At 38.1% G+C, this 18957-nt stretch overlaps 1 protein-coding gene across 2 annotated transcripts in view; it reads right to left on the reverse strand.

Moving 5' to 3' along the window:
* Positions 1–2904: 2904 nt before the first annotated feature.
* STAU2 (staufen double-stranded RNA binding protein 2) overlaps positions 2905–18957 on the reverse strand; it is a 1329984-nt gene continuing 1313931 nt past the window's right edge. For both annotated transcript variants that reach the window (XM_053715129.1, XM_053715130.1), the window contains exons 14-15: positions 4728–4813; positions 2905–4024 (exon numbers count right to left, since the gene is read on the reverse strand). In XM_053715129.1, coding sequence (XP_053571104.1) covers positions 3931–4024; positions 4728–4813 — 180 coding nt within the window. In that variant the 3' untranslated portion in view covers positions 2905–3930. The remainder of the gene's footprint in view (positions 4025–4727; positions 4814–18957) is intronic.

Consider the following 18957-nt stretch of genomic DNA (forward strand, 5'->3'; position numbering starts at 1 on the left):
TTAGCGTGCTGTGGGGTGAGGAGTAGCACATCATTAAATATTAATAAATCACATTCTGGTTGAAGTCCAGTGAACAAACCTTCATTTTGTAAAGGGATATAAAACAAAAAATGAATCTTTCATAGAACATTAAATGATGTGTACTGTTTTACATTGCACTTTCATTATCTGTTTTGCCTCCACTTCTTGTAATTTAACTCTGATTTTTGTTGTTTGTTTTTTTAAGATTCTAACTGAGGGCAGAATACACTAGACGTCAGAACAATGACCTGGCAATATTTTACACTAATTGCTTGAGCAGCCCTAGGGCTCTTTTATAGCTGTCAGTAATTGGTTACATCAATAAAGATGAGACAAGCATACTCAGGCTTCTCAAGGTTCCTGTGTAAATGTCCCTGATACCTACCAGAACTACGTGACTCACGCTAGGCCTTGAGGAGGTTGAAAATCATGGAGAACAATGTAAATGAACATTGTAATGTAAAATGTTCTCCCATTGAATTGTGCTCATTAGAATGTGTAGGAAAAAACATAATTATATTATATATTGTTTATTATGCATAATTAAACATTTTTAATTACTGTCTTTATGTGTTTCCCTTTTAGGATATGTAACTGGACCCGGTGGTACCACAGGACCCAGGCAGAACATAGGTAGAGAATATTCTGGATAAAAGTGTTTTGAAAGAGAAATTAATTTTATATAATGCCCATGTGCATGTTCTCATGTGAATTTTTAATCTAAACTTTAATTTCTGAAACAACTAAGACTGGTTGTGTTTTAGACTGTAGTGTGCAGAGAGTTGAGCAGTGTCATTTTATTTTTGGACCCAGGCAGCGCAATTTCTTGAGCAGGCCCTGGCCGCAAACAGACATCTGAAACTTTTTGACTTTTATAACCAGAAGAATTAACGTAAACACCTTGTAATCACAGGACATTCCTGTTGTGTTGCTATAGAACAACATATTAGCCAAGTCTTAAAGGGACAGTTTACTCAAAAATTTTCTCCCCTTTAATTTGTTCTCGATGATACACTTTACCTGCTGGAGTGTATTAAATTGTTTACAAGTAGCTCCTTTACCCTTATAGTGGCATTTGAAATTGTTAATTTAGCATGTGGTATCCCCTCCTATTCTGAAAGTTTGTGGCCGCGCGTACCAGCTATAGATAAGCTTTGTAAACACGGCCAGCAGAAGAAATTACACTCCCAGTGTGATAAAGCAGAGAGAAGGTAATAAAATGTTGATTTTCCATTGTTCTCTCAAAGTATTGGTGATTGTTTTAAGGACAGATATAAGATAAAGAAGCAGGTATATGTGCACAATGTGATACAGTAATGAGATCTGATTATACCTACAAGCTCAACCTATTTTATTAGGCTGTGGCTTCAAAACACAAAATCAGAGCTTTAATATACAGAAATAAACCTTAAAAAGCTAATTTTCATACATTTTTTTCTCTGCAGTTGGTAAAAAAAGCAATTGTAAACACATTTTTTTTAACAAATGAACTTCCTTTTTTACTGCACTTATTTCTCAATAGCCAAACCCAATCCACCATTTGCCTTATTTAAAGGAGCCAATCTGGGCTTTAGTCCACAGACAACAAGGCTAGCCACAGTCATAAAGTTAGAATAAAGTGAACTGTTTTGAAGTTGTTATCTGATAAATCCAATTAGGAACAGATATTTAGCACACAGCCTTGAGACGTCAGCAGGGTGAATTTCAAGTTCTGAGAATGATAAATTCCTCAATTTTCAGAGAAAAATTACATGAAAAAGGAGCAAAATAAATAATGAAAATATATTGCAAAGTTGTTTTATTCTGTATAACTTAACATTTTATATAAAAATCTCAAGGTGTTCACTGTCCCTTTAAAAAACAAACAAAAAAAAACCTGAATTAATAAGATCTTTAGCATATATTCATGCTTATTAAATAAGCAGCATACAAATTCACACTGCGGATGATGTGAAAACTAATTTGCCTTTTTTGATGGTGGGAAGGAATAGCAGCTTCTCTCTGTTAAAGGGACATTAAACAGTTGGAGATTGAAATATAAAATGTTTGATTATGAGTAATAAACCGAAAATTGTGCTGTATACTGCACCCTTTTCCTGTCATTTAATTCTTTCTAATGACATGTTTCTATAAAGCAATGAGTGTCTGGATCCCCCCTTATCTAATCTCTTTTGTGGAGAACAATTAGACAGAGATATAAAACAGGCAAATAAAATGTCCAACACTGAGCTATGCAAATGGATGAGTTGCTTCAAAATTGTTATATTCCACACATCATTGTTTGGATACGTTATTGCCTGTTTTATATATGTCCCTAAATGTCATTAGTAAAACTGATTAGATAAGGGGAAACTTAGATTTCAACATGGCAGCTCTCAATACTTTATAAAAACTAAAGTAGTTAAACAAACAAAGGTTTTGTTTATTTAAAAAAAAAAATACATCTGCATATTATTCTCAGGCTACTCTTTCCTGTAAATGCATTATTACCGGAATATTTATTGTTTAAAGACGGTTTTAAAAGAAGTACATGCATGATAGTATATGTTACAGGAGTATATGTCATGTAAAAAATATACCATATTAGTTCAGGACTCTTAGTCACTTTTAGTTTTCCCCTCATTATATTATATAGCAGAGCAGTCAGAGTCACCCAAGTAATTACATTTATGTTTCTTGCTGCTATTGGACACAACATATACCAAACAGCAGGGAAGTGTGTTTGCAGCTGACAAAAATAAGAACAAAACTTACTCCCTTCTCCTCCCACCACCTAGAAAAAAAAAGATCTCTTGATTACAAATAAACAACAGATGCATGAAAGATTTACTTTTTTTTACACCTCATTTGTTGAAGTAAAATAAAGAAAAACACAACTACAGATTTAAACATGAACTGATGTGGTTTTACTGCATTTTAGCCAAACACCGTCTCTACAAGTCGCTTGACAATCCACCTACAAAACTGGTCACCACAGGACACAGTGCCTATTAAGTCATGAACCTCTGTAATATATATGTATGTATATGTATGTGTATATATATATATATATATATATATATTGTTGTGTTTTTTTCTTCTGATGTCACAGCTCAGAATGCAGGTATTAAAAACACTCAGTTGATGCGACTGTGAGTCAGTAACACAATGGGTGTAAATGTGCTTCACACCAAGCGTGTAAGTCAGGGGAAAGAAATATATCTGTACGTAGACTATAGAGTGGCTGTAACCTAAACTTTTACTTGTGATACACTATGACAAAATGATACAAACATTAGCTTTTTTGTTCTAAGCAAATGCTTTTCATGATTTTGTTAATCTGGAGCCTTCCTAAATGCCATGTGTATTTCGTAATGAAGACTGCATTTTGCTTCATCAAAAAAGTTAAGCTTCTTGACTATATATGAAGACAACAACTATAACTTTCACAAGCACTAAGCACCGTTATTGGTTAAATTTTAAAATATCAAAGCATTTACTTTAAAAAAAATTGAGAAATCTAGATAAAACAAAAACACGCTAATTCTCACCAATGTGTATGCTTCTATATATATATATTTTTGGGGGTAAATTCTGCTTAAAGTGTTTAGATGCTTAATGTTAAGTTTCATCTCTCTTAACACATTTGCTAATAAATTCTAACTTGAAGCACTGGTGAGATCAGGTTTCTACTGCTTCAAGGCAATTAAATTAAGATGTGGGATTGAGTTGCATGGGAAGTGCTTAAAGTTAATATCTTCCCCTCTTTGTATAAACAGTACCATGTCTTATCTCTTGCTTTAGAATAGCGTTGTCTTCACATAAGACTTGTGTAATGGTATTAGTGATTTGTTTCCGTGTACACGTACACCCTATTGCGTGTTGACAGGTTATTAAGGATGCAGTGGCAGCCGTAGATGATGGGGGCTCCTAGACGACAGCCTTTGAATCCTTGCAGTCCTGAGCAGTGGTGCCTGAGTTAGTCTGCTTATTGTCTGCATTTTCTCCCCGATGCTTGGCCTGTCTGAAAGATTAATACATTCACAAGAGGCTTTAAGGTCCAGGGTTGCACATCTTAAGACATGTTTATTAGCTGATGGCACGGAAGATTCAAAGGTCATCCTGAGAGGTGACATTTTGAAGTGAAACAACAATATTTATGTTCAGATAGCATAATGATGAGATCATGTGGAGACCTCTCTGATGGAATTACTGTTTATAAAAAAAAAAAGTCACCCTATCTGCTCAAAATCTCAGCATGTCACATTTCAGTTTCAAGGCAATTCACCCGCAAAATGACTACATCCTATGCAATTAGTTTAGTTAAACAAGGAGATGAAAGTTGAATGTTTTTGGTAGTATTTTTTTACTACTTTAAGTTGTTTTGTCTAAAAACAAACCACTGACCATTTTATAAAAACAATGGGAGAATGTATATATATATGACCTATTTTTGGTTCAATGAAAAAAAAAAGATTCTATATTTACATTTTGACAGATTGCTGTGAAAGTGTTTTTATTTAAGTTTAAATGGCTAAAAACAAAATTAACTTTCACAGCTTTTCTACTAAAAGTTTTAAAGGACAACAATAGTAACACAGCAACACAAAGCTAATCATTGTCCAAATTCATCTCATAAAATATGTACAATTATATGTCACACTATCATGCAGACGTAATCTTACATCATACAAGCACTTCAGCACCATGTTTTGGTCAATACTTACTCAAATAATCCATTTTCAGCCATAAGAGACCCTTCTACTGAATCCAGTCCTTTTTCCGAAAATTGTTTCAAGGCACTTAAAGCTGCCTAAAGAAAAAGAAAAACAATGAACATGAACAAATGTATTACATCTTAATGTTAGGGCCTTGCAATCCATATGAAAAGATTTCCTCAATTTTACAATATTAATTTAAAGATAATGCAACAAAAGTATTTACATTTAATATACTGATGTATACATCTCAAAGGAGAAGAATCTGATGCTGTTCACTATTGCCGCGTTTGGGCAGCACTTACTCCCAGCGAAGGCACATATGCTGGGGTGATGACGTGGCGCTGTGGGTACGTCACCAGTTAGGGAGCTCTGACAAAACGCTCCCATTGCAACGTCCCACGTCACCACGCATTGACATTGTAGTAGGCATGCGCAAAGGGATCTGCATAGTACAGAGATGCTTCTAATTGCATACAATATTTATAATACCTTTTAAGTATTAGAAATATTGCATGCAAATAGAAACGTCTCACATATGAATTATATATGTGTAATTCATTATCGTGCAGCAGATCCCTATGTGCATGCAAACGTTTATTATTAGCGCCCTTACTTGTAAAAGTATTATTAAATTTACAATATTTATATAAATAAGTGTTGTAAATTTAATAGTACTTTCAAAAATTGGGATAATAAATAATGCATACAGTAACTTTTACATTAGTGTATGTGCCAATCAGGAACTAGGTATGATATGAGATTGGACCTCTTAATCACACCTCACTGTCAATCTCTGTGTAGTCTTTTATATTTCTAATTAATTTACATATTGTATGTATTTTACAATAGTATTGTTGCACATTTATATTCCCAATAAACCTATACCTTATGCGGCTTTTGACAGTTGCTGACACAGAAACATGGCAGCTTCCACGAGCAACATATGTGTATATAAATATACTGTATGTATATATACACATGTGTTGCTCGTGGAGGCTGCCATGTTGTCAAGCGTTTGAGCTTGCTCTGAAAAGTCCCAGCTTATGTCATCAGAGCACTTAGAGAACGCCTAGCGTCTCACTGGCAAGTATTCAGAAAACGCTCCAAGCGAGTCCCAGTTCACTTGGAGAGATTGCCGAACGCAGCCTATAAGGTTACGATTTCTCCCCGTGTTGAAAAGAAAACAATGGAAGAATAAATCCTTCCTTTAAATGAACAAGACTAACACATTATAAAAATGCTTCTAGTTTATTGAACCATTACTTGACCATAGCATACAAGTATCTATGTAAGTCAAGTTATAAATGAGTAAAAAGACAAGTGAATAATTCCTACAAATAACTATTTTGGATTTGTTATCCTAAAACGGAATCTCTTCTTTACAAGAATGTCCTTTTTCTGCTTTACTACAAATTAAATAATTCAAGCTTGGGTAACAAATTAGTTGCCAGTCTTCAAAAGCTACAAAGTGGTCAGAATTTTAGACACAGGTGAAGAAATCAGAACCAGTGGATTATATTAACTATCAAGATCTTTAAAACTTGGCTTGTTTGCGGCCATAAATAGAATTCAACATTCCATGTAAAGCATTTTTTTTTGTCTGTTGCATCTAAAACACAGCATTTTAAATGTATTACAGTTCTTGATAAAAAACATATTCCTATGCTGATAAAAAAAATAGCTTTTATGTTTGTGTGGTGTGTAGCTGTTCACAGCCAGTCCCACAAAACTGTAGTTCTTATTCATTTAAAAATCAATTTAAAACTGCTTTAAAAATCTTTAACTGAAAATATTTTAAATATATTATATTAGAATTTTGTTGAAATTAATGACACTTTAAATGATGTACAAACAGCCGCTGCAGCAATTTGTTATGCAAAGCACCACTCCCAGGTACAAAGGATTATAAATATTAAATTTATTAAACTCATATTTTTATTGATAAAACTGGGAGATTGCCCACCTGTAGTGCCATTGTTTATTAAATTGCTGTAGCCGCTGCAGCAGTATTTCTAATAAATCTGTTGGCACTCTACAAATAACTGATGATGATAATAATAATAGGTACAACTACAGTTCACCAATAAATACTTCAAGCAATTACTCTAAGTAGCATATACACTTAAGTAGTATGCATATTTAAAGCCTATATTATTTGTAAAGAAAAACCCCTCAAATAAGAACTTTGAAGGAAAGAAGGCAGGAAATGAGGGAATCTAAAAACAAAAAAAATATTAAAAATTACCAATTAATAAACAAACTAAGACAAGATTAACCCATTTGCTACCGAGAATTTCAGATAAAAATGCATAAAATGTTATTTTTTAAACATTTTTGGTATCACTTCGTTTATAAAGAAATAAAGCTTTTTTCTTTAAATTTACCTATTTTTAAAGTAGACAACCCAAGATATTGATCTAGGCCCATTTTGGTATATTTGATGCCAATATTTGGCTGCCAAATACGATCATAAAAAAAAATAGTTGTTAACTTTTTTCACAAACTTTGGGTCTCTCACTAAAATTATTTAAACACAACTACTGCAGTCATATAACAGATGGTTGTAAAAGCTTCTCTGGGGTCCCCTTTGTTCAGAAAAAGCAGACATGCTTCGCCATTGCTTTTTGGTGATTAGAAGGCCATTTATTGCAGCTGCGCAACAGACTTCTGAAATTTCCAGCAGTGAAGAGGATAATCAGGTAGGTTGTAAGGTTAATATTTGCTCTAGTGTAGGGATTACCATAATACCTGACACCCCCCATCCCTACTGGTCACCACAATCTTAGGTACTGCCAGACAGTCTATCAGTTCGCTGTTTAGGTGTTTTATTTTTTTCACATTTCAGTAGGGTAGGGAACCCTCCTCACCCAATGACCTCCCTGATCCAAACAGCTCTATAACCCTCCTATTACTTCCTGCCATCTTTGTTACAGGTAGCTAGTCTATTTTTTAAATTTGTATCTGTAGTGTAGGGGACCCCCCTCCCCTCTTTAAGATCCCCCTTCCCCGATCTTTTGCCGTAGTGTAGGGCCCCATTCCTCCCTCTCCTTTCAAAATATTTTTTGTAGTGTAGGTAACCCTACCTCTTCCACTCCCACTCCCCTCCTCCTCTGGGCCGATCCAAGCTACCAGCGGGGACCACAGCATGAGCCACATTGTTGGACGTAGGTACTACACAAACACATTATGCTGGGCAAAGTACTGTGTTATGTAGTACCTACGTCCATATGACGCAAGGGGTTACACAGGAAAGTTAAAATAAGCTTTAGACAGACAGAAATTAAAATAAGCTTTAGACAGACAGACAGGATATTATTTACCAGCCTTGTGCATTTGGAGGTTTTCGGAAATTTCCAAATGTGGTGGCTTGCACAGAACTTAGTGTGTTGCACTATTACAAGATGAAATCCGGCTCTGAAAAGAACCAAGTGTTGCAAAAGGCCGCAACCTTTTACATTTGGAGACATCAGAAACCTATAAATCCACATGCCTATTATTTATCTTTCCCAGAACAGATCCTAACATTACAACAACCAACTTCAAATCTAATAATAATTACATATTGGGTACTTGCTACAAAAGGTGAAAACATTTACAAATTTCCACCAAAGACCTTTATCAATACACAGAACCCCCCCCCCCCCACACACACACATGTTCAGCCACAAATAAACATTTAAGTCATCCCTAGAACATAATGAGGCTAGTTATAAAGCCACATAAAAATGGCAACTGAATATTGCAAGCATTTGTCATGGACAATTTATTATTTTTCCAAAGTGTCCAGAAATTATACTGTTTCACACTGAATGAAAAATAAACTCTTGTGGCTTTTGTGTGTTATCTTCACATATGGAATTTGATAAACAGTGGGGAAGCATGTGACCAGTCAGCGATCCACATCTAAACTACAGGTGGTTACAATGTATGCATCACTATACGCATTTATTGTATGCACTTTGATAACATTATGATGGCTGGAATCTTTTTCACAAAAGAATAATCAGTAGAGGATAATATTTCATCTGTGCAGCTAACTACGAGTCAGTGTAAATGCATTTTCCAGTTCTCCAACTCCAAATTCCTCTGAATATTTTCCATTTGTCAGTTGTTTCCATTCCTTGACATAAGTTGGTATATATAATAATCTTTTATTAAAGTTGCAATATATGTATACATATTCCAAACAAGTGCACTCCATATACATAATGGTATTTAGGAGTGTTTAGTTATTTTACATCCTTGGAGTTGCTCAAGCAACCCCAGTTGCATTAGAAGTTTGAGTGCACTTGCTTGGATAATATTTTATATTTATATATGAATATAAGATATTGGTAGTTTGGTGTATGCACTCTCACCATCCAACAATAGCAACCAGGGTGCTATAAAGTATTCAAGTACATATTCAGTTATTAATCACTCACTGGTCTTCAGCCGTCTGTGTTAAATAAGTATTTATTAGTGTGACGTTTAGGGACAAAACACAGTCCCTTCCTCTCACAAACAACAGTTGAAAATCACAAACCTTTTCACTTGCCTTTAAAGGTTTGCCATTTTCAACTGTTGTTTGTCAGAGGAAGGGACTGTGTTTTGTCCCGAAACGTCACACTAATAAATACTTATTTAATACAGACGGCTGAAGACCAGTGAGTGCTTAATAACTGAATATATACAGTATATGAATATATGTATAAATACATATACACACACTTACATTGTATATCCCTCATTTACAAGTACAAGTTAAATGTTACACTTTTCTAGTTATGTCTTTGCTTTGCTTGAAGAGTGATGGTCTCTAAATTCTCACAATCATCTTACACAGATGCTTAAAGGGACAGTCAACACCAAAATTGTTATTGTTTAAAAAGCTAGATAATGCCTTTACTACCCATTCCCCAGCTTTCCACAGCCAACATTGTTATATTAATATACTTTATAACCTTTAAACCTCTAAATGTCTGCCTGTTACTAAGCCCCTATAGACAGCCTCTTATCACATGATTTTTTATTAGCAACAGGAGACTGCTAGTTTATGTGGGCAATATAGATACAATTGTGCTCATGCCCATGAAGTTGTGGATGACACTGCACTAATTAACTCAAATACAAGTCAATAGATGAAAAATAAATAGCCATGTGATCAAAAGAGGCTTAGATACAAGGTAATCACATAGGTTAAACGTATATTAATATAACTGTGTTGGTTATGTAAAACTGTGGAATGGGTAATAAAGGGATTATCTATCTTTTTAAGCAATAAACATTTTGGAGTTGACTGTCCATTTAACCAACATTACATTGAGTACCTTATACCAGTGATTTGCAACCTTTTTTTTACTGTGGCACACTTTTTTACATTAAAAAATCCTGTGGCACACCACCATCCCAAAATTTTACAAAATCACACATTGTAGCCTAATACAGGATATATATACAGTATATATATATATATATATACACATACACACACACTGTACTGTGCTGTCATGCCATGCCTCCTACAAACTATACATGACATATTGACATTCATTCACAAACAATCATAATTATTGTCTGTGAATGAATGTCAATGTCATGGTTGTAAATGATGCCTGATGAGCCTGTCACATACCTCCCAATATTTCAAAATTTGAAAGAGGGACACCCCCGCACTGTTGTCAGTCTGCCGTGGCACACCTGAGGATCTCTCACGGCACACTGGTTGAAAAACACTGCCTTATACATTGCAAATGGTTAGTAGCAATTTATAAAGTGATGGAGGAAGATATGTGAAATGGCAGCAGCACAGTCAGAAGACCAAAAAACAAGTCCAAAGACAAAAAGGTTAAAAACCAGTATCCGGCAACAAAAACTTAAATTATGCTTACCTGATGATTTTCTTTTCTTCTGAAGGGAAGAATCCACAGCTGCATTTATTACTTTTGGGAATTCAGAACCTGGCCACCAGGAAAAGGCAAAGACACCCCAGCCAAAGGCTTAAATACCTCCCCCCACATCCCCCAGTCATTCTGCAGAGGGAACAAGGAACAGTAGGAGAAATATCAGGGTGAAAAAGGTGCCAGAAGAAACAAAAAAATACGGCCGCCCCTTATGAACAACGCGGGCGGGGAGCTGTGGACTCTTCCCGTCAGAAGAAAAGAAAATCATCAGGTAAGCATAATTTAAGTTTTTCTTCTTAAACGGGAAGAGTCCACAGCTGCATTCATTACTTTTGGGAAAACAATACCCAAGCTATAGAGGACACTGAATGCAAAACAGGCGGGTACAAAAGGCGGCCCCTTCTGAGGGCACCACAGCCTAAAACCCCAAACTCCCGACATAAAAAAACACTTCCCTAGAAGCCAAAGGACAAAAAGGAAAAAGCCAAGATAAACGCCCAACAGTTAAAACCAGCAAGGCCCATGCTAGAGACCGCTCAGGTTATTAGACTCGACCGAGCCAAAAGCCTCTGAGGAGTCACGCATGCACGCAGCCCGCAAAATTAAACTCCACATTCCCCCAGCGGGGAAGAAAAGAGACTCAGCTAAACGAATCCGAAAGGACCCTTAGAACCCAAAGAGACAAGGACCAAGAAAAGGAACTCCAAGAGAGAGGACCAGGAGGAACAGGGCACCTATGAAAAGACCCTGCAGATGCAGCAAGGCAAAGGGAGGGCTTGTAAAGCCCCCTCTACCTCAAGCAAAGGACCAAGAAAAGTCCTAAGAACTTAAAGGGAGGAAAGAAAAATCCCTCCCCTACACAGAGCACTCACTCGCACCCAGAATAGAGCAACCGAAAGACAAACCGTCCCCGGGAGCCGCTGAAAAACAGCCATAGGCGTCCTGCTACAAATAAGGACTTAGCGACCACAGGTGGCCACCCTAGCTATAAAACCGCACAGGACCTTTTTCAGAAGAACTCCGAAACAGTGCAGGACAGGACCTTCCCAAAAAGGGACAGGAAAGGAAGGAACCGAACCTAGAACCCGGTAGAGAAAACTACCTGCCGAGGAGGGATCCCCGCGAAGCCTCTCTTAAAAGAACCAGGAGCTTTAGCTGACCACAAGCTCTCTATCTTAAGAAAGTTCACAATAACTGTGATACACGGCTAAGATCAACAGATCAGACAGATCCCTGACTCTCGCTATGGCAGCGGAACCAGCACCAAAGTGACTGATAATGTCCAAAAGGCTTAGGGATTAAAAGTACCCTGATCAACAGGACCTGCAGGAAGGAAAAAGGCAGGGATCCAGCCCCCCCCCCCCAAGAGCTTGGGTTCCATAATCCAGATACAGCCCCCTTCCTGAAGACAAAGGGCACTCCCAAAAGGAGACCCTCTAACTACAGTAAAGGTATGGCACAAGAAATCCATCCCTACACACTGACATCCCGCACGCAAGGCAGGGGGAACATCCCCACTAAACAGAGGAATAAAAAATACCTCCACGCACCAGGCGGATACTATGGAATGTCAAATTCACCCCCAAAAGGAGGGAAAGCAAAGCCAGAACTTAACAGCTTGCTAGCACACAATCAAGGTGCAAATGGCTGCAGTTGGACTCAAACTGCAAATCGTCCGCTCATTAGACAGCTAAGCTAACCATCAGTCTTACTAAAGCGGGGCTTAAGCATAAAGTTGTAGATGAGCTTAAAAGGACATTACCGAAAGAAAAACCATCCGGCCACTAAGGCCGGCCCAGTAAGAAGTCTAAATCTCCCTGCAAGAGAGAAAAAATATGCCCGTAGGAACAGAAGACATCCCGGAACCGGGAAACTGGGCCATCCCGAACAGTCCTAAGGGATCTGGATACAGACCCCCAAAATTCCAGTCAAAGACCAGACAAACAAACCCGGGCACCCAAAAACTCGGAGCTGGCTTAAATATTTAATAACCCTTGAGGAACCACTAGGTTACCCCATACGGAGTAGACTTTGCACAAGACGGATAAGAAAAACAGGAACTTTACTTGGGTTCAAGCCCACAACCTCCTGCTTCAGGTGCGGTGGAGCTAACCACTACACCACATCTCCCTTAGAATCTGGGTAGAGAAGCTAACAAAAGTCTCCAAGATCCCCAAGATTCCATTCCCTGACACCCCTACAGTTTGAGGATTGAAGAAGGAGCATGTATCCAAGCCCCTTGCGGTGAGAAAACCCATAAAAGCCTAAGCGGGGGCGACACAGGAAAGAGGGGAGACAGTCTAATCTGTACCTCTCCCAAAAATATGGGAGCAGACAAGCTCCGGGAAGTAGAATAACCAAAAGGCTTTAACTTCCAGAAACAGGTTACCCGAAGCCAACCCCAAAGAAGGGGACAAAAAGCCCATCAACCTCAACCCGAAGGAAGAGAGACCATCATCAAGGAAAACAGATTCCAAGAGGAGAACCTCAAAACAGAAGATGAGGGAAATCGCCCAGATTGATCCCTACTAGGATCCGCTCTGAAGGAACAGGACAGTGGGGACTGAGTACAATACTCCGATGCCCCACCCAAAGGCAGAACGAGAACCAGCCTGACGTTTGGGAACCAAGGCTTCCTCTACAATGTTTTAGCCCTGCAGGGGCAGAGCCTCAAATTTTTTTATGGAACTTATGGAAGATTTACTTTACAAAAAGCAATGATTATTTGATCTGAAGAAGCACCAAGAATAATAAACTCCTCATCCGAGAGAGCAACTCACCACCCAGCCAGGTCAGCCGGTTACACCGGCACCACGTGGATGATATAGACCATAAGGAACAGAAATAGCCTGCTACATAGGGCACTCCAAACTGAACCAGGCCACAGAAAATTTGAGACCCCACGAGGACTCGATAAAAGGATTTAAAGACATAACAATGTACTAACACCTTAACATGCGACTTCCGCAGAAGAGCCCAAGTGACCACTAAATCGCTAGTATCAATTTTCAGAGAAGAAATATTTTCCAACTGAGAAATCATAAGACATGAGGTTATTAAAAAATAAATAAAATACATCCTAACCGGATCAAATAAAAGAAGAGCAGCACCCGCAGGTGAACGCCCAAGAAGAATGGGTACACCAACGGGACCAGCCAATCAGAGACCCCATTCTTCCACAGCTCAGAACTGGAATAAGATAACCAAAAAAGAAAGGAAAAGTGAAGACGACCAGGAGATTAACCTCATCCCCCACATGTCTAACCCAGCTTGCCGTCTGGAACAGAAGACCGAGGATCCCTTAGCCTATTAGTACTGGGATCCTCCAGCACCGGCAAAGCATGCCGTAGCAGGACATGAAGGCACGCCAGTCTATAACAAAAAGCAAGACTTACCTCCACCGGGGCAATTGACAACCCCGACCCTGAGGGTTGGGCCCCTGAAGCTTCAGAGGAGACCGCTTCCCCAGATGACTGATCTGACCCAGGTGATCCCACACCCGACGAGCCCCGTTTAGCATAACACGGACAGTATCTCACCAACACCTCCTCTGGAAGATGTAAATGCGCCAGGGCCATAGATATGGCCATGCGGAACAGTGTCGTAACCTCTGGAGGAAACAAGCTGCCTTCCGGAGAAGGGGTAACGGCATTAGGGACACCTGCTTGCGTAGCCAAAGAAGGTTATAGGGGATGTGCCGCACGGGATATGGGATACTCAGGGGCGGATGGCTTGGCGGACTCTAAGTTCCCTGTATCGGGAGAAGAGAGCACTCTAGTTATTCGGAACATAACTGATGGGCATGGATTACCCGGGCCACTTCATACTCTTCACAAGAAGTAGAATCTAAATCAGAGACATCCGTCTCCAAAAAGTCAGAATCCTCCATAACTTGGTATACAGCAATTTTGGAAAGAACAATAAAAAATGGCGCCTTACACCCCCAATGGCTGGGGCACTCACCACCTCCTGAGACCAAAACAGCTAGCGAAACAGACTCTCTCCATCACCACATGGTCAGGAATACGGAAATGGAGCACAGAAGCGTGACCATGCCTCGTCACAAGATGCACCGAGCAGGCCATAGAAAAGCGTGCCAAGGCCTACTAGGGCTGCGCAGCCTGACAAGAAAAGGACATTATGTTCCGATCTAGCCACGAGTCCAAATAACACTACACATTAGCAGACAGAATCACATAACAAACATGATTAAAGCCCCCCCCTGTTCAATAACCCCCCTCAGGAGATATAAACCCTTGATTCCTTATAAAGATAAAGGAGTCCAACTGCGACCCTGACTACTTCGTTTACATTACTTTTCACATCATTGAAGTAAAGTGAAACGATCTTATCGGAATCAACGCCGTGGAACATGAGCACGGCCCTTCAAGTGTGACAGATAGTAGCCTCGCTTCTGACATGGACTTGAGAGAAAAAACAGGCAGCGAAACTGATTGCTAAGGAGCTGTTAACATGAGTTGGGATGGTTTCACAGAAAGACTCTCCCTCCATCTCCGGACTCTTAACATTCATCCATGCTCTCACTGAGAGGCTGACAGGATTACTTAAAAATCCAGTCCTATTTCGAAGAGTACTACCCTCCATAAGAGACTATCTTTAATCTTCCGACACTTCTCTGCCAACCTCCTGTGACGAAAGGCAAAGAATGACTGGGGGATGAGGGAAGTGGGGGAGGTATTTAAGCCTTTGGCTGGGGTGTCTTTGCTTCCTCCTGGTGGCCAGGTTCTGAATTCCCAAAAGTAATGAATGCAGGTGGAACCATATAATAAAGAAAAATGGTTTATTGATAGACAAAAAGATTTAGTGAAACATCTACAGGACTTGAATAACAATAAACTCGAAGGGAAATTGAGAAAAGTAAATAGGGATGAAGAAGACTACTCAGTAGAAAATGGAAATTAGGAGGTTTTTAAGGAAAGACCATTTAAAAGTTTAAAAAAAAAGAATAAAAAGGAAAAAATATAGAAGTGAAAAATGTAGGGAAAACTCAAACACATAAGGGTGGTAACACAAGACAAAATATAAACACAAATAATTGGAATGGTCTTGAAAGAGGAGAAAGGAATGATTGGCACACATATAGAAATAAAAATAGAAGGGATAATAGAAACTATTGGAGAACAGATGAAAGGGATAGATATGACTCAAGAACTGAAGAGTATAAATTGGGAAAACAGGAGGTATCGCTATAACAGTCACTATAGGGAATACAGATTTAATAATAAATGGAGACCACACCATAATAAGATATGAGGAAAATCATCACTGGAGATCACACCAAAACACAAGGTATGAAGATAATAGGACCCATAGACAACAATATGAACAATTCCCAACAAATGGGGGTAATCATCACTGGAATATAGAAACAAGAAATAGATTTGAACCACTGAGACAAAGAGATGAATCCAGAATAGAAAGTAGATTCGAAAATACAACAAATATAGCAAGCACATCAGGGGATTTTTTAGAATTAAGCAGGGGACCAAACATAAAATTCAAAGGGGAAAAAAGAAACAGAGCGGGGATAGAGGAAGAAAATTTGGAAAGAGAGGGACCAAAGAGACTAAGATAAAAACTAAAGGGATCTTTAATCTGAGCAAAATGGCATTAACAGAAACACAGAAAAGGGTTCTAAATAAAGGCTTGTCCTTCGCCCCATCAATGAAGATGAATAAATTTGACACTTAAATTAATATAAATCAATATATAAGGAGGCTTACATTAAAAAGATACTTTCTAAAACATCCATTAGAAAACACTAATAAAACTGGAATAGAAACTGAGGCGACAACAAAATTTGTACATACAAGTCTGAGGAATAAATCCTCCTTCTATCCAATTAATGAGAAGGGAGATAACATTAAACAGTTTGAACAAAAAATCAAAAAGGATTTAGAGAAACAAAGACAATTTTGTGAGATTCAATCTGAATAAGGAAGAAAATAAAGTATTGAAGGAGCTTAGAAACAATAAGAAAATAGTGATCAAGCAGGCCGACAAAGGGGGCGGGGTAGTTATTATGAACACCTCTGACTACCTAAAAGAGGCAAATAGACTCTTAAATGATTTTAATACATACAAAAGACTGAAAGAAAATCCCATTAAAACCTATCAATTGAAACTAGGTGAAATATTGACAGGGGCGAAAGACAAAGGACTCATTAATATGTGTGAATATAATTTCACACATAAAATATCCCAAAACTCCTATTTTTTATAGTCTACCTATAATTTACAAATCTCTGATTAACCCCCCGGGCAGATCCATAATTTCTGGGATTAATTCCATAACGGTGAATCTCTTGATTTTTACAAAAACATGTTAAAAATTAAAATCATATTTTTTTTTTCGACACACTTCCTGAAAGAAATTCATAAGATAAAATGGTGTGAACAATATATTATGGTAATGTGTGCTGTTTCAGCATTATACACCAACATTTATCACAACCTAGGAATAAGGTTCAATTACAAAATACTTAGACAAGGATGAGGATTTATAAATAGAACAGATAAGGTTCATCACTTAGTGCATAAATTTCATTTTAAGGAACAATCATTTTAACTTTGACTGTAATTTTTTTTTCTTTTTTCAAAAAGAGCTTTATTGATAAAAGAGTTTTCGAACAGTACATGTACTTTAAAACTTTTGCAACAGGAATGACATCTTTGCATATATACATGTTGTGTTTAACATTTCCTTATACATTCATCATATTTTGAATATCCAGTGTTATACAGGCCTAGGTGACTCTTTTACTAAGAATACATACATCATTTCTTAAATTTAACATATAAACTTTGAAGGAACTTATCAGGTCTAGAAAAAACATAATTTATGCTTACCTGATAAATTTATTTCTCTTGTGGTGTATCCAGTCCACGGATCATCCATTACTTGTGGGATATTCTCCTTCCCAACAGGAAGTTGCAAGAGGACACCCACAGCAGAGCTGTCTATATAGCTCCTCCCCTCACTACCATATCCAGTCATTCAACCGAAAACAAGCAGAGAAAGGGGAAACCATAGGGTGCAGTGGTGACTGTAGTTTAAAATTAAAAAATATCTGCCTTAAAATGACAGGGCGGGCCGTGGACTGGATACACCACAAGAGAAATAAATTTATCAGGTAAGCATAAATTATGTTTTCTCTTGTAAGGTGTATCCAGTCCACGGATCATCCATTACTTGTGGGATACCAATACCAAAGCTAAAGTACACGGATGAAGGGAGGGACAAGGCAGGTACTTAAACGGAAGGTACCACTGCCTGTAAAACCTTTCTCCCAAAAATAGCCTCCGAAGAAGCAAAAGTATCAAATTTGTAGAATTTTGAAAAAGTATGAAGCGAAGACCAAGTCGCCGCCTTGGAAATCTGTTCAACAGAAGCCTCATTTGTAAAGGCCCATGTGGAAGCCACAGCTCTAGTAGAATGAGCTGTAATCCTTTCTGAAGGCTGCTGGCCAGCAGTCTCATAGGCTAAGCGGATAATGCTTCTTAGCCAAAAAGAAAGAGAGGTTGCCGAAGCCTTTTGACCTCTCCTCTGTCCAGAGTAGACAACAAACAAAGCAGATGTTTGACGAAAATCTTAGTAGCTTGTAAGTAAAAACTTTAAAGCACGAACCCCGTCCAGATTGTGTAATAGATGCTCCTTCTTTGAAGAAGGATTAGGACACAAAGACGGAACAACAATATCTTGATTGATATTCTTATTAGATACCACCTTAGGTAAAAACCCAGGTTTGGTATGCAGAACTACCTTATCTGCATGGAAGATCAGATAAGGAGAATCACATTGTAAGGCAGATAACTCGGAAACTCTACGAGCCAAGGAAATAGCTACCAAAAAAGGAACTTTCCAAGATAAAAGTTTGATATCTATGGAATGAAGAGGTTCAAACGGAACCCCCTGAAGAACTTTAAGAACCAAATTTAAGCTCCAAGGTGGAGCAACAGGTTTAAACACAGACTTGATTCTAACTAAAGCCTGACAAAATGCCTGAATGTCTGGGGCATCCGCCAGACGCTTGTGCAAAAGAATAGATAGCGCAGAAATCTGTCCCTTTAAGGAACTAGCTGACAATCTTTTCTCCAATCCTTCTTGGAGAAAAGATAATATCCTAAGAATCCTGACCTTACTCCATGAGTAGCCCTTAGATTCACACCAATAAAGATATTTACGCCATATTTTATGATAGATTTTCCTGGTGACAGGCTTCCGGGCCTGAATCAAGGTATCAATGACTGACTCGGAGAAACCACGCTTTGATAAAATCAAGCGTTCAATCTCCAGGCAGTCAGCCTCAGAGAAATTAGATTTGGATGGTTGA

The sequence above is a fragment of the Bombina bombina genome, chromosome 5 (genome assembly GCF_027579735.1).
Source record: "Bombina bombina isolate aBomBom1 chromosome 5, aBomBom1.pri, whole genome shotgun sequence".
Taxonomy (NCBI): Eukaryota; Metazoa; Chordata; class Amphibia; order Anura; family Bombinatoridae; genus Bombina; species Bombina bombina.